The sequence below is a fragment of the Saccoglossus kowalevskii genome, chromosome 17 (genome assembly GCF_978046115.1).
Source record: "Saccoglossus kowalevskii chromosome 17, keSacKowa6.1, whole genome shotgun sequence".
NCBI lineage: Eukaryota > Metazoa > Hemichordata > Enteropneusta > Harrimaniidae > Saccoglossus > Saccoglossus kowalevskii.
In genome coordinates, this window is record NC_140657.1 from 29782734 (window position 1) to 29799533 (window position 16800).

Genomic DNA, 16800 nt, shown 5'->3' on the forward strand with positions numbered 1-16800 from the left:
CTGAGGTAATGATTCAGTGAAAATAAAATCCAGCGAATATACCCTTTTTTCTATATTTTACATTCAACTCGCCAAAAATCAGTGAAAATAAATTCCATACAAAATACTCAAAAACTTTTTTCAGCTGAAATTAATTCCAGCTTAAGGTAGCGAGAAGGGAAATTTTCACTTTTTTCTTGATTTTTCAAAAATTGATAAAACGGTTACTTTAGACCTTGATACATCACCCCAGGTTTACAAAAGATCGAAATTGCGAAATAACGTTGCTCAAATTAGTGTTTTAAAACACTAGCAGAAAAGACTACAACTGCAGTTTCGTGGATATTTGCATAGTGTTTGTCTTTGGAAGGAATTAAATGATAAAATTTTATCTGTATACTCTGTTGTTGACGATTCTGATATAACGGGTGATAAGCTTCCAGTTGCAAACAATGCGTGTTTATCTAACGTCCATTGTCAGCATTATTGTCAGTCGAGACTTCGTCGGAGAATCATGGTCATACAGTACTCATTTCGCCCAACCTTCCGCTTTTACATCGACCGTTTATCGCTTAATTTCCGACCACGCGGTCTTGTCCGACCGGAAACCGACCGCATTTTAATCGCGTTTTTTTTTTTCGCTCGCTCGCTTATTGAAAACATTGACCGCTCGCCCAAACACTGAAAACTGGCACATGGGTGGTCGAAATGGTGGTTTTGATAGTGAAGTGTGAACATACAACTAGTATTAACTATTATTACATTCTGAACGACACAAATCTAATAGCTGTATTACACTTGTATCGTGAAAGCAACTGAACTGGGACCTCTTGTTACGTGTTTTGGGTGCTTGTTCTAGATGTAATATTTTTATTTTAATGAGACAGTTACGTGAAAAAAGCCTAGGTAACTCCTTTTGACAGAGCAGAGAAACGAGGAAATGTTAGTGATTAATTCCAAAAATAACGATATCGAATCCACATCGGTCCACGTCTGGTAAAATTTGACATTTAATTTTTAAAATTAAGTCACGATCATTGAATGAGCTCGGTCTATACTGTATACGTACCGCAAAAGTGTTCCCACAAAAAATATTTTCGACTAAAAACGGCCACATGCCCTGAAAAAATCGAACAGAGCTTGACATGTATGAATAATTTATTGGGCTTAAAAGAAAAACGTGTCAAATTTAGTTATAGCCATAACTATTTGGTGGCCAGTCGATGAACAATGCAATGTCCTTCAGGGCTGAAAATCATCGACACTACTCTGGTTTACTTTATTTCACAACTTGCAGAGAAAACTGATTCGCGTGAGCTCTAATGTATCTTAGCCTAGTATTTTCTTTTTGAACTAAGGTCAAATTCCATCAGTTTGTCAAAATATATGTTTTTCAGCGAATAATTGTGAAGCCTGTCACAGCACAAACAACTATGTGACTCGACGCCGGTGATTGGATTGTACGACGACCCTTCAATTAGCATCAAATATGCTTTGTTACAACATCATTGATTGGCTGAGAGTCACCTGATCGGAGCACGAACTGGGTCACAGAACCATATTTGTCCGTATTATCAACAGGACTTTGCAAAATAACCACACCCACATTTTCAATCTTTTTTAGCGCGGAAGTTGCCAACAAATGTAAAAAAAATCATGAATTTCATGGATTCGAATAAAATAAAGCAAGCGATTGATAAGGATGATTATTAATATTTTCCCCGATGCTCTTCGAATTTTTATTTTTTTTATTTTAAGGTAAGAAATGGCTAGTTGAAGTTGCATCGTCTTCAATGCGGTTGTTTCACCGCGAACAACTCTAGCTCTGTTTTGGACATGGTTTAGTTTTGCGATGTAAAATAAAATATATATTAAAATAATAATACTTGTTTAATTATTTGGGGTTTCAGCCCACAAATTACGGACATGATCTCCATGAATTACGGTCAATGTTTGTCTTCTCTCGGCTGATTGTCACGGTGTTGATCGACGCCCTTCCTAAACTCAGTATGGAGAAACCAATGGGGATCGACATTCCAAACAAACAATCGAAATTGTCAACGAAAGACGAGATTTTTCTAGATATTTACAAACATACTGTCATGACAAACATATGTAAAATTAACAAATACACAAAGAGGTGTAATATTAGGTTTTATTTTAGGCTTAGAAATATTTTCTTTCACTCAGGTCCTTCAGCATCGGGGGAAAACAACAATAATTATACAAAACACATTGCGAAGACTCAACAATCAGGAAAGAAACCCCAGACAACCATGTCGTACTTGTGTTGAAATACATTTTGTATTTCACGTCAGAATATTGTTTAAAATAAAATATTCAGTCCACGCCAAATCGAGGTCAAAGGGTCAGATTGCGTGCATATAATTATATACAGTTAAAACAAAAAGTATTTGAACTTTTGTCAGCTGCTCAACATCTATAAAAACCAGAAAGACAATTAAAGGACAATGTGAACCTCGGAAATTATTCTGTTAGTCCGAATTTTAAATGCGCGCAAGCGAGCAGGTGGGCGGTGATATTTCGGGGTTTGCGCGGTCGAAAAAAAAGCGGAAATTGTCCGGTTGAATTCAACAAGCGGTCGCAAAAGCGAGAGAAAATGGTGATTGGAAAGTGGAAGCGGGCGGGAGGTTGTGCGAAAGGAGTACTGTAACTTTGCACAACTTTCTTTTAAATCGTTTTATTTTCCAAGTCAATATTCTATTTTACTAATACATTTTTTTTCTAACGCAATGGCGAAGAAAAGAAAGAAAGCGTTGACAGACGAGGCAAAGAAAAATCTGCCACTCAGTGTCGCATTCTGACACAGCAATTTTTTTTCAAACATCGGCCATTTTGTTTCACCATGAAAACCGTTTTATTAGATGTCTTATCTGAGACACTTAAAGGATTAGCTTGTTTGTAAACTGTCGGCGTGTACAGTGGGACAGTAATGTTTGTCAGAGGATTATCCCTCGTTGTTCGTTTGCATAACAATGGAAAACCCGAACGTTCCTGGAGTACGGACTCAAATGCCAGCAGTTTTCTTCATTTTTCACGCTCGAGCTTGAAATTATTCATTATCTGACACTCTTTATGAGTTCTATGATATCAGTGGGTAATATGTTTGGCCATTTTTAGTGTATATTTATAATAATGCAGCAAATCTACAGTGTTTTATTAACCAAAACTGTTTTTCGCGTTTTTCTCGAGTTGAAGATTTGATCGAGAACGACTCATTGGGACCGCCGCCAAATCAAGTGCGTTCGGACTAGGACATTCAAACTCGCAGTTATCGTTCAAAAGATAATGATGGTGCGAAATATGTCTGGGTTTTTAAAGAAAATGCTTTGTCACAGAATAATAGTCTGTTAAAGGTGCCAAGTATGAAATAATTTGGGGACAAAAAAACAAACCTGCATAGAAATCGGAATAATAGGTCTTTTGATTATCGGAGACGCATTTCAATGGACTTGATTACGGACAATGCATAACTTAAATTTCACCAGTGTGCTCTCGCAATCGCGTACTTAGTCATTTTTACAAGGTTCGCCATTTTTGATGTCACGTGATAATTTTGTAAACAATGTATGTCCAGTTTGTGCGAACTTGCACCTCTATACTTAGTCTTTTGATATATATAACCTAAATTACTGTTCTGAACGAGACAACAGACAGAGAATGTTTTATTTAAAAACGTCACAAAACCTTCTCGCTACCTTAAATAAATACTTTACAGTATAATATTTTACCATATTTAATGTGAGTGAACAGAATTTCACTGGGACTATTTTGTGGAAGGCGAAAAAATTAACAAAGGCAATGAAAAGATTATACAAACAAGAATGTGTTTACATTACTGTATTATTTCTTGTAGATTTCTAATTTGGAAAACAGACTGAAACTGTCAACAATGACCACAGTACAGAAAGAGGCTATTCCTAATTTACTTGATGGAAAAGATGCATTGATACGTTCACAGACTGGTACAGGTATGTCAGTCCCCGTTCGTCCGTTCATCCGCGTGTTGTATATTACCGGATTCTGTCGTAAATTCGCCCATCCGAAAAATTGCCCTGGGCGGTTTCACGGCTGATGGGCCCTTATTTGGGGTTAAAAAAAAATTTCATCAAATATTTTTAGGGGGCTAATATTTTCATTGAAAAATCCACCTATGCCGATTTTCAACACCGGCAGTTGGACCACCCAAAACGAAAGAAACTAAAATTGTATACATTTTTTCTAGCTGGATTAATAAGTAGACCGCGCATCTTTCTCCAAAAAAATCACATTAACGAACCTTGTGCACCAAATACAATTATTTCATTTCATTTTATTAGTAACGAAAGTATATTCTAAAAGAAGTTTCAAATAACAACGAACACAACTGCATTGTTTAGTAGCGAATGATCGTGGTAGGGCAATCTGGCCATGCTGTGTTTTACAATTGTTGATTATTACCTAGTAATGATTATAATAACGTGCAAAAAATAAATTCGTTGAATTGTTATGAAATGCAAATAAATTTCAACTTATTTCATCGTAAGCGAATGATTCCGATCACATTTTCAACGTTCGATGCTGTAGAAATGAATATCCGCCATGTTTTGACCTGACCTGACAGGTCAAATCGATAATTAACCAATGAAAACGATGGATGATGCCAAAGTGTTCAAATTACCATATTTAAATATGTTAATGTTATTGAACCCAGCATGGAAGAGATTTGCCGATGTTGTTGTAAGATCTTTTGGCTTGGATTTTGATGGGAAAGTGGCATGATTTGTTTTTAAATGAAAAAAATAGTTGTTTTCAAAAGATAAACTGAGCATTTGAAGAATAATTCAACACTATTTACAGCGATAACTCATTGTCAAAATGAAGCTAAACCATTCACGCTAGTTGCAATAAACATCAATACCCGGTACTCTTGAATAGGCATCAATGACTACGCTGAAACTTTTAGGCATCAGAAAAGATTAAAATAACACCTTAAAAAAATTGCCGAAAAAATGCCCTGGGCGGTTTCTTGGTCCCAATTTTTTTTTTTAAAACCCGAACTGTCGTTTAACGGCAAATTTACCGCAGAATCCGGTATAAATCATGTTATAGATGTACAGATGTATTGGTTTGACGATCTGGTTCAAAATGGCCAAATGATGTCCATTTTTGCGCCGAAAAATCATTGTAATCAAGATTTTCTGGCATTCCAGAACCGGACCTGAATGTTTACAGATGGGTTTTGTTCAAACTTGGTACATACATTGGTTATTATGGGTCCCCGATGCACGTCATTTTGTTTTTCAGATCGAATTTAAAATGGATGACTGGTGGCCATTTTGTTTTAATGAATGCAGTTCTATAGTATATCTCTGACATGCTTTGACTAATTATGTTCAAATTTTATATAATCAATATACATCATGTCATAGATATACAGATATGTTGGTTTGACGATCTGATTCAAAATGGCCAACCGGTGGCCATTTTGTTTTAATTAATCCTGTTCTAGAGCAATATCTCTCAATATGGACAAGTTCTCGTTTGATGATCAGATACAAGATGTCAATCATCCTAATCAAGCATCAGCTTCTGGATCCTGTATCTTTGACATGTTTATGTTCCAACTATATTATTATAAACAAACTATATAGTAAATTTGATTTACAAAGGAGTCAGCATTGCCCATTTCATAACTGTCTCGATAATCATTATTGAAAGGATTGAGCGGCCCTAGATACAAACAGAACACAGTCCCACTCTATCAGCATGTTGTGAAACACATGTATGCTAAATTCACATAGACAAAATTTTTCTTGAAACTGCTTTTTTCTTTCACTTTGTCCACAGTAACACTTCCATCCCATTTCCATAAAATAAAATATTTCATTTAATTTGCTAAAATCAAAACAAGCACCCAAATCATGTTACAAGAGGATACAGTTCAAGTTGCGTTTGTGAACGTTATAAAGTGGTATACCCGGTAGATTTGAAGTGTTGTTCAGAATTTAATGACATTTAATATTCATTGTATTCCCAAACCATACAAACATGTACTTTACACAGGGTTTGCGCTAGTGTCTCGACAAGACGAGTCCCATTTAAAAAAATTTAAGAAATTTATATATGACCCTGGATCAATTTATTAGACATTGGACCCCAGCTTGTCTGAAAAACTGGGTCCCTCTTCAATAATTGGAGTCCGGGAAGCAAAATATGGGGTTAACGCAATCCCTGTTTACAATATTTATTTATTCACTGTTTACTATAGCTAGAACGTTGTACGTGTCTTCACTTTCAGGTTAGTTCTTCTGCCAATTTTTTGCAACCAACAACATAATTTTTTATTTGGGATTTTGAAAAACTTAACATGAATCATTATGGCATCCATACGTACAACACCTCACAATGTTTCACCTTTTAAAATGTCAGTAAACAAGGTCTTTCATAGTAGTACTAGAATGAACAGCTGAAACGCAGCCGAGCGTTTTGACCATTATTGGGCATGATTATTAGATTTGATTAGTGCCACCAACAGCGCAGAAGTGATGTGGTAATTTCCTGCGGTATTTTCTTTTTGTGTTTTTTTAGAATCTTGGACAAAAATCATAATTTAATGTGATGAACTAATATGCAGGTCTCAAATGCAACAAGGTCTTGTAGGTTTTAGATAACAAAATCAACGAAATATCATTCAATTTACAGTGACCTTCGTGTTCACCTTTCAAAATCAAAACATTAAGTTTGGCGTTTTTGTAAGTGTCGCATTTTTTTATAAAAACACTTTTTCATTTTCTGTTTTGACTAGGATAAAAAATATAACTGAAATCATAATTTAAAATAAAAATATAACTGAAATAATTTAAAATAAAAATATAACTGAAATCATAATTTAAAATAAAAATATAACTGAAATCATAATTTAAAATAAAAATATCAGTGCTACTCTCAGCAGACGTTACAATTTTGACCTTTGCACTGGCGTGCATGACAAACCACTTTCTATCTTTCTATCTGATGGTGTTCCTGGCATTGACGTAGCATGACTTGTTTATGGAACGATCTCAGAATCCTGCAGTCTTTGGCTGTCTTCTCACCAAATTTAATCCAAAGCTTTTACCAAAGAAAGCAGTATTGCTTACTAATCGTATTGTGTTTTGGGGTCACATTGAGGATTTCAGTGTATTTTGTTTTATTTGTCCTTATCTCTGTGTGTACCGCACATGGTACACGTTTATTTTCTTGAGCCTGAAATTCTTAATCTGGAATTTCTTTTTATGAGTCAGTGTATTATAGCTCTGCTGCGACTACTCAGCGTTTGTTTTCTGGATTATCAATGTGCGTTACATCTCAGACCACTATAGCAGTTCCTGTGATGTGAGACGGCTTGCAGGATTTCATTTAAAATCTATGGCTGAATGCAGCAAGAACGCTAAATATTACCGATAAATATGACCAATCAGAGGGCGGTACCAGAAAGAGTTTCAGGGCGCCAACTTTATTACTGTTCGATTGCGTTCTTGTTTTGGAGTTTTCACGAGCTCACAAGCACAATAGTGTAGTTTTTTGTATTGTTCCAAACTTTAGTCAGTTGACAATAAACAGTGTTTGTTGAGTTACATACTACGAGACGTTGTGTTATCCATAAGTCTACAAATTGAACCTGCTCAGTGACGCCTGATAAAATACAGCTCAGTCGTCAAGCCACAAAATCAGTACAATGATTCTGCCTACTGGATTTTGTGGCACATTACAGTTTTGGGGGATTCAACCAAATATGCTCAGTCCATTACAGTACAGTGCCAGCAACAATTGACCACATCACAGGAACATTTATCATAATGTACACCCACACTTCTGGATCACTTCTACCGGTAGTCATGGAATTTGGCATTAAAATATAGAATGGGGACTGTTCATTGTCAGTGCTTGTTCTTTCATTTATTTTATACTGCTTGAAATCCAATCGTGGATAACCTAGACAGGCATGCCTACATTGATTCAGGTATTTTTTTTATTTGCAGGTAAAACCCTTGCATATGCCATTCCTATTGTGGAGACATTGGGACGTGTAGATCCAAAAATACAGCGATGTGACGGACCATACGCATTAGTATTACTACCAACCAGAGAGGTATTTCATTGTTATAACCACTTCATCAGCATGTTGGTTTCACAGTTTCAATTAATAAAAATGGTACAAACGTTGTCCAGAATCCTGAGTACCGGTAACAGCTTTTAACCAAATTTGAAATATGCTGAAAGTCAAAAAACAATTTATTATGAAACATATTTGTTAGTACAATGTACTCCAGGATATATTAGTTAATACTTAGACTTCTTACATGTACATAACATTAGTTGCATTAATAACAGAATGTTGTTAGGAATACAAGTCAAACCCATTCCATCCTATACACTTTACTAATATGTGTGCAGTAACATGCAGTGTAGCTCCCAGCGATCTATTAATGTCATTTTTTTTTTGCTTTTTGCATTTTTGGTTTCAATATTTGGTCACTATGTGCACTATTCTGATTGGTTGTAATTCATTCTTTTAATTTGCATACAGCTTGCTCTTCAAAGTTATGATGTTATCTCAAAACTTGTTCAGGTAAGTTTCCTATTCACTTCATCATCAGTGGTTGTCATGTTTGTCTTACATCAGAGAGCTAGGGTGTTCAGTCTCTCTAACTGACTGTTCATTCAGCAGTAGAATCAAAACATGCCACAATTAAGACTGTTGCCATGTCAGCCAATCCAAAACATAGGCAGTAGTTCATGACAAATATTGCTCCTATTATCATCAGTAGTTGTAACACAGCTTGGCCATAATGATGAAGACAGCAATTGCACATGATACTAAACTGGTTGTGTGTTTTTCCAACAGCCCTACCATTGGTTGGTGCCTGGTTGCATAATGGGTGGTGAGAAAAAAAAATCTGAGAAGGCAAGAATACGTAAGGGCATCAATATCCTTGTTGCGACCCCAGGGCGACTAGTTGATCATTTGGAACATACTGAAAGTCTGAAGCTAAGTCGAGTGAAATGGGTGGTATTGGATGAAGCTGATAGGTAAGTGTGGACTGTGTACATGTTGACATGTCAAGAAGTGCTGTATTTATTGTTCCATCTTTGTCAACTTGTGGTTATTTGAAACTTGCAGCATACATGCAATGGCCACTCTATTTTGTCCTTTGGTTGAAATGGAAAAAAGGTTCTCAGTGTAAAAATATGTAATAAGTCGTGTTTTTTACCTTGCACATACCAAAAATGAAAGGGAAAGGTATAATTAATTAATGTGTTATTGTGTACACAATAACTTTACTAATTCTATTCCAAACTGTATCAAACTTGGTCATCTAATTCATCAGTGGAAAAACTTTATTTAGTGCGAATGACAGATGTCCTGTGTGAAAACATCATGCAAAAATTGACAAAGTAGTGGCCAAAATCTGTTTCAATTTGACTGATTACTGGGGAATATGCATTGCTGTATGTCTTACCGTTAAAGTCCTAATATAAACCGCATACGTAATAGTAACCGCACCCCCAATTCCGGCTTCGGGGTTAAAGAGTTCTTAACAAAAATTGAAAACTTGAAAAGTACCTATTACTAACCGCACCCCCAATTCAACAAGGCCGTGACTGTCTTCATTGTTTCAACCAGCTGGTCCAAAACGGCATTGTTCTTAATCCTATTCATTTGTTTCGACAACATGCCTAAAAATATTCACACCTATTTATTGTTCAGCGGTGATAAGATGTCAGACAGGCAATGAAACTGCTTTTGTTCTGGCGGCGACCTCTGTCAATACTCTTTCTGAATACGTCTGTGTTTCGCAAGTTTTAGACAATGAGCTTTTATCACCGTAAAAGTGTTAAACTGAGCATTGAAGAATAATTTATCTTTCGAAAACAAATAATTTCTTGATTTAAAAAAAAAATCATGCCGTTTTCCCATGGAATCAAAGGCAAAAGATCGCACTACATTATCGGTAAATCTCTTCCGTGTTGCGTTCACCATGAGGTCGCTGAACTGTCATTAACATATTTAAATGAGCTATATAATTTAGACACGTGGGCACCATCCAGCATTTTGATTGGTTAATTAGCGGCTTGACCTATCCGGTCAATGATACGTCACGTGAGCATTCAAAAACATGGCAGATATCGTCACGGTATCGGCTGTTTACATGTGACTGAAATCATTCGCTTACGGGGAAACTAATTTGAATTTTACTTGCATTTTATAACAATTCAATGAATTTATTTTTCGTGCGTTATTGTAATCACTACTAAATAATAATCACCAATATCAACACTTCGAAAACAAGTAAGTTATTCACTTGTGACCCGCAGCATGGCCGGATCGAGCTACCGTTATGTGATCATTTGCTACTAAGCAGTGCATTCGTGTTTTTATTTGAAACTTTAGAAACTGTTAGAATATACTTTTCGTTACCAAGAAAATTAAAAAAATAAATGCATATTACATTAAAAATACTGAGTATTTTTTGTATCATGTGGAATTTTTTTTTTGATTGACTGTAATTTTTCAACATTTCGTAACGCCTATTTTAGAACCAAAATAAGGCCTTTCACTCTTCCCCGACGCCTATTCAAGAGATTGTACGGTGTATTGTTTGTTTTGTGCATGTGTTGTGTACAAAAAATGACCACGCCCATTTAGTGATTGCAATATGTACGTAATAGAAACCGCACCCCGAACTTGAGCTTTTGATCCCAATTTTTAAATTGATACATTGTAATATAAACCGCGGTTTATAATAGGACTTTAACGGTAATACATTTATTCCAATTGTCTCTGTGTTGGCTGTACACTGTTTACTGCTGTTTCATTCCTAAAACTTGTTTGTATTCAAAATAAGTTTTGACAATGCATATTCATTTTGAAACAAAGTATGATAAAGGAAACAATATAACAAAGAGCAAGATCACCAGAGTTTAACTATGTTGACATTTAATTGAAAACATTCAGTGAACCAAATGATTGTATCCCAGTTATTGTATATAGCTTTGGAGACAAAAGTTGTGGTTTGTATTTAGATGACAAAATTTGATTCTTGTGATCAACATTTCAATAAACAAGTAAATAAATCTTTTATTGTGTATTAAAAAAGTTCAATAATTTGGTCAAGCAAAAGTCAATGTTATTAATTTGATGTAATTTGTATTCTAAGATTTTTATCCATGACATCTATAAACAAAGCTGTCTTAAGTTCAGTTATTCATGTGGTGTCTGTGTTGCTCCTTTCTGTTTTTTTTGTAAAAATTCACAATTTAAGAACCACCCTCTTTCTCTATGGCAACAAGTAACCAGAAGTTGATTCATGGTCTTGTGCCATATATGAACAACTTGCCTGAATTAGAGTTTGTCAACTCTTACAAAATAAATGTTTTTTTGTTAATTTTCCCAGACTGTTGGATCTAGGATTTGAAAAAGATATTGCAGCCATTTTGAACAAACTCAACCTAGAAAGTGGCGAGAGGCAGTCAGTGTTATTATCCGCTACTCTCAGTGAAGGTGAGGTTGCCCAACTGTTTATGTTTCTTTTATTACACACATTTGAGTTGTATTGTGGTTTTATAAAGCCTGTATGAAACATTAATTTGTGGTGCTCTGCAAAATATTGAACTGTTTTTGACAATAAGAATACATGGAGTACGGTATATTTTTGTGAATATATACAGTCAAACCTGTGTTAACGACCACCTGTGCAGAGCGGCCACCTGCTCATAGCGACCACCTTAGTACAGTCCCTTTGCAATTTACACGTTAACGACACTGGATATAGCGACCACATGTCCAACGCGACCAGCGACCACCCTATTGTAGACCTATTCACACTTTAACCTTTGTATAACGACCACCAACATTTCCATCAGACGGTCTCAGCAAAAAGACAATAGCTACTTGCGAATTGCTAACAGGAACGTGGCCACATGTTACGTTCAGATTACCAAGTATGCAATCTTTAGGGTTAATAGACAGGGTGACCATCGCAACTTGGTTTGTGAAGTTGCGAAAAAGTAAGAAAAAAAAAAGTTGAATATCATCTGAATGTAACGTCTGGAGACTGGAAAAATGTTAACAACAAATTAAAAGAGTTTCATTCAAAGTTTGAAATGAAAAACTAGCTTGTTTCTGATCTATACTATCAATCCCCAGCCGGCCAGCGGTACTTTTGTGGACTGTCTCGCACATGAAGAGCAAATTCCTCCCGTCTCGAAAACGAGAAAAATGAACCAGTTTTATTAAATGAGAGATGTTTTATTTACTTTGTCGGCATGAAATATCCAAACAAAATAATAAAACATTTGTTTATTTCATTGTCATCGCGGGATTGCAAAATCCGATCTATTTTGGCCGCCATGTTGTTTGTTGATCGTTATAAATTATGCTAATGAAGCTAGCACATGGGCAAAACGTATTGTTACTGAGGGGTCATCTCAGGGTTATTCTCAACGAAAGATGTTTTCTATTTCGATCCTATTTTTTTTTTATAAACAGTAATATCAATAATTCGCAATCGAGAAAATTTTTTTCGTTTGGGCAGTTTTGACACGTCTATGCTTGAAACAAATAACTGTAAAATTGTGTGTACGATCATGAGTGACTTTTATTAAAAAAGACATATTCATTGTACAATGTGTAGGTTTGTTTTTATGCTTTGCTTATGATCTCCCTTAAAATTCATGCCCTAATTAATATTCATGATTGAATGAATAAATTAGGCCACCTCCATATAAAGACCACCTGTCTATTATAAAGGACAGTTTGGCTCAGTCCACTGACTGTCCTTTATAGACAGGTTTGACTGTCCTTTATAGACAGGTTTGACTGTACCATAAATATATAAGGGAATTAATTTTAAACATTAGAATTGTTTCCCTGATATACAAGTTTACAAGCTGGATGAGATTTCAGCATAATTAATAAAAGTATTATTCAAAGAGTTGTTCAAAATGAGTGTCAATCATGAGTTTATGCAACATCAAAGTGTTAATTTCTAGCTGTTTGTTACTGCTATCACCCGATGGTCTCTGGTGTTGCTTCTATCACCCAATGCTCGCAGGTGTTGCTTCTATCACCCGATGGTCTCTGGTGTTGCTTCTATCACCCGATGGTCGCAGGTATTGCTTCCATCACCCAATGGTCGCAGGTATTGCTTCTATCACCCGATGGTCTCTGGTGTTGCTTCTATCACCCAATGCTCGCAGGTGTTGCTTCTATCACCCGATGGTCTCTGGTGTTGCTTCTATCACCCAATGGTCGCAGGTGTTGCTTCTATCACCCAATGCTCGCAGGTGTTGCTTCTATCACCCGATGGTTGCAGTTGTTGCTTCTATCACCCGATGGTTGCAGTTGTTGCTTCCATCACCCAATTCTTACCTAATTTGCATAAATTAACCAATTTATCACGAGTACCACTCATCAAATTTCAATGAAATTTGGTACATAGGTGCTTTATTTATAGATGTGATTATTTCATATATCAAATATGTTAATTACCTACTTTATACAAATACGTTCACATGATCTCATTAATATGCATATTAAAGTGTGATATATATAGTGACATGCAACCAGTGCTCTAATGAAAGCACAGGACAAGAGACATGACTTATGTATCAGATGTCTATATATGGTCATGTGACCTTGATAATATGCGTGATATGAAATATCACATCATCATATATAGTCATAATTTCATTAATTATTTATTAGAACGAAGTCCGAACCAAGTACTTTATAATTCGGTCTTCGTCCGTTCGAAATCATATTTCAGAACCTTATGGACCAAATCTGTTCATTGTTTGCATGTGCCCAGTACTTTATCTGGGACATATGCACAGTGGTTTACGGATTTAATCCAAGATGGCTGACTGGCAGTCATTTAGTTTTTTGAAAATGTGGTATTTTATGTGTGCTTTGTCATTTTTTGTTCAAATTTAGTACATACATTATTCATGTTAGGATAAATGTCCATTGCGATTCGTTTCGCAAGTGGATCAAAGATGGCCAACTGGCGGTCATCTTGCTTTTAAACTATACTATTATATCTCCACGGCTTATGGACCATTTTCATTCATATTTGTCAGTTTTCAAATTTGATAAGACATTATACATGTTAAAATACATGTTCATGATGATTCGTTTTATGTTTTGTATCCCTGTACATGTGACTCGACAAATGAAATTCAATTTGGATACAAAAAAAACATGAATAGCATATCCTGTTTAATTTCTGACCATATACATGTATTACAAATTAATACATCTAAATTCTGTTGATACTAGACAAACCAATAATTCACTCTAAATTATAAAGTATGCTTTTGGTTCATAACCACCGTGATCACTGCTTGTAGTTGCATTTTTCACTTTCCGATTTATTCTATTAGAAGCATATCTGTTCAAATAACAAAGACAAGTCTGTGGTGAAAATAAGACATACTTCAATGTTTTTGCATACAATAAATACAGTTTTTGCTTTATATGAATTGAAGATGTGTTCTAATAATGTAAATATAATATTCCTTATTTGTACTCAATACCCTTAGTACATGGGAGTTCTTTCTAATCTTTTTTTTTTTTTTATGGCTTAGCTGTTAAAAGTTTAGCATGTATGTCCCTGAAAGATCCAGTCTATGTAAATATACAAGGTGATGTGAATACTGCTAGTAATAAAGACGTAACATCAACAATGGAACAATCTATTGATGTATCCACTCCTAAACAACTACGGCAATACTTCATTATAGTGCCAAGTAAACTGAGGCTTGTCACACTCGCTGCATTCATCATCAGCAAATGCAAGGTATGTAAGCTAAAACACTGATTGTAACAAAACCTGCAAATATGATTCATGTGTTTTTGGCACCCTTTGATACTATGTTTGATTACAAGTTAGTTTCTGAAATTGGTTCATGATGTGCATGAACATTGTAGCTTGTACATCATAGCTTGTACAACCCCAAATTTGTGGCAAGTGATGACTATACTTTCTGTATTTTCAAAATTGTTCTTAGTACACATAACAAATCAGGAGTACTGTAGAATACTTTATTTTTGCTATTTTCGCTGAAAGGGATGATTCCGTGAAAATAAAATCCAGCGAATATACTTTTTTTCCTATATTTCACATTAAACTCATCAAAAATCAGTAAAAAGAAATTCCATACAAAACGCCCAAAAAGCCTTTTCAGCGAAAATTAATTCCAGCAAAAATAAAGTATTTCACAGTAAACTGTCTGCAGGGTAACTGAAATCTTCTAAACCTGTAAATGTACCCTTCATTAGTATATGTTTGACATAACAAACTAAAAATATTTGTATTTTAATTTATGAAAAATGTTTATTTTCCAGCTTGCTTCCGAGTCCAAAATGATAATATTTCTATCCAGCAAAGATTCTGTGGAATTCCATTATAGTCTTCTTATCAATGTTTTAAATGACGAGGACAATGATGATGATGATTTAGAAATATTTCAGCTCCATGGTAGTATGCCACAGGAGGTAAGGTCCAGCATACCACTAGTTTTACTATGCTTACTCAATTTACCAAAATCTAATGTTAAGCATGGTATAGATAGTGGGCTTATTGACTGAGGGAGCCCTATGTTGGACATTTTGTACAAGCCCAGGTGCCATTGAAATTGGTCACCTAGGGGGTCCAGCACCCTCTATCTCCAGTTCTAAAGTCATAAAAAAAGGATGTCTAAAAGATGCCCAAAAGTATAGCTTTTCAGAAGTTCAGAAGTCAAGATATCGTTTGCTGATGTTGACCCTTCACATCTGCCTGGGACGGTGAGGTTATACTCTTCTGATTTCTTTTTTGTTTGAAAATAGTTTTCTGGAGAGGTCGGATTTTCATATGGTTCGACCACCATTTTGGCAGTTATCAAAGACAGACAGACTGTTTTGTTAGTTCCAAATGAAGTCGGGACTCGTAATTTTGTCTCCGTCCATCAGGAGTCATATTTCAGAACCCTCTTGACCGAATCCATTCTTTCTTTGCTTGTCCCGAGTACGATGTCTGGGACATATGCACATGCAGTGGTTTAGTGATTCGATTCAAGATGGCCGACAGGCAGCAGCCATTTTGTTTTTTGAAAATGTGGTATCTTAGACATACTTAGTCATTTTTTTTGTTCAAATTTGGTACCCTGGAATTGCTAAAAAAATTTCAACATGTGACTTCTTTGGACGGTAAGCAAACTACCGATAGTGTAGTCTACCCAATGCTAAACATCAGAATTGGCAAGGTAAGTATGACTTCACTGTGTAAAATTTTGAATTATGCCAAGGAAAATTTGTTTTAATTTGCTATATTTGAAGTCATTTCACTCTTCTAGGAGTACGTAATATCACCATCATAACAAGTTATTTATTCTAAAATCTCTTGTTGTTGTTTTTCTAGTTTTGCAACAGCTTTCAGTTTTACACTGTTTTTAAGAAATTAACCATATAAAGTTGTTGCTGGAAACAAACCTATTTATAATTCAGATGTTTACATCATTTCTACATTCAGTATTTTAAACCAAGAGAACGTGACTTACTGCAAATATTTTTTAATCATTTTTCAATCTTCAGGAAAGAAGAAAAGTTTATCTTCACTTTGTTGAATGTACCACTGGAGTTTTGTTATGTACAGTAAGTATCTAACATAAGATGTATATGAGTTAATATTTGGTAATCATTGTCCTAATATTCAAAATAACTAGGCTTTTTGAGCAATTGTTCTTCTTTGATAGCATTTAAACAACAATGACAATTTAAGAGTATAATTATGT

General features: G+C 35.2%; 1 protein-coding gene across 2 annotated transcripts in view; it reads left to right on the forward strand.

Annotated features, from left to right (window-relative positions):
* LOC100375263 (ATP-dependent DNA helicase DDX31-like) overlaps window positions 1-16800 on the forward strand; it is a 38904-nt gene that overhangs the window by 3126 nt on the left and 18978 nt on the right. The window contains exons 4-11 of one of the 2 annotated variants that reach the window (XM_002732494.4): window positions 3857-3971; window positions 8004-8113; window positions 8552-8593; window positions 8870-9054; window positions 11421-11527; window positions 14614-14825; window positions 15374-15523; window positions 16601-16660. In XM_002732494.4, coding sequence (XP_002732540.2) covers window positions 3857-3971; window positions 8004-8113; window positions 8552-8593; window positions 8870-9054; window positions 11421-11527; window positions 14614-14825; window positions 15374-15523; window positions 16601-16660 — 981 coding nt within the window. The remainder of the gene's footprint in view (window positions 1-3856; window positions 3972-8003; window positions 8114-8551; window positions 8594-8869; window positions 9055-11420; window positions 11528-14613; window positions 14826-15373; window positions 15524-16600; window positions 16661-16800) is intronic. The other variant, XM_085492295.1, reaches the window with a different exon arrangement.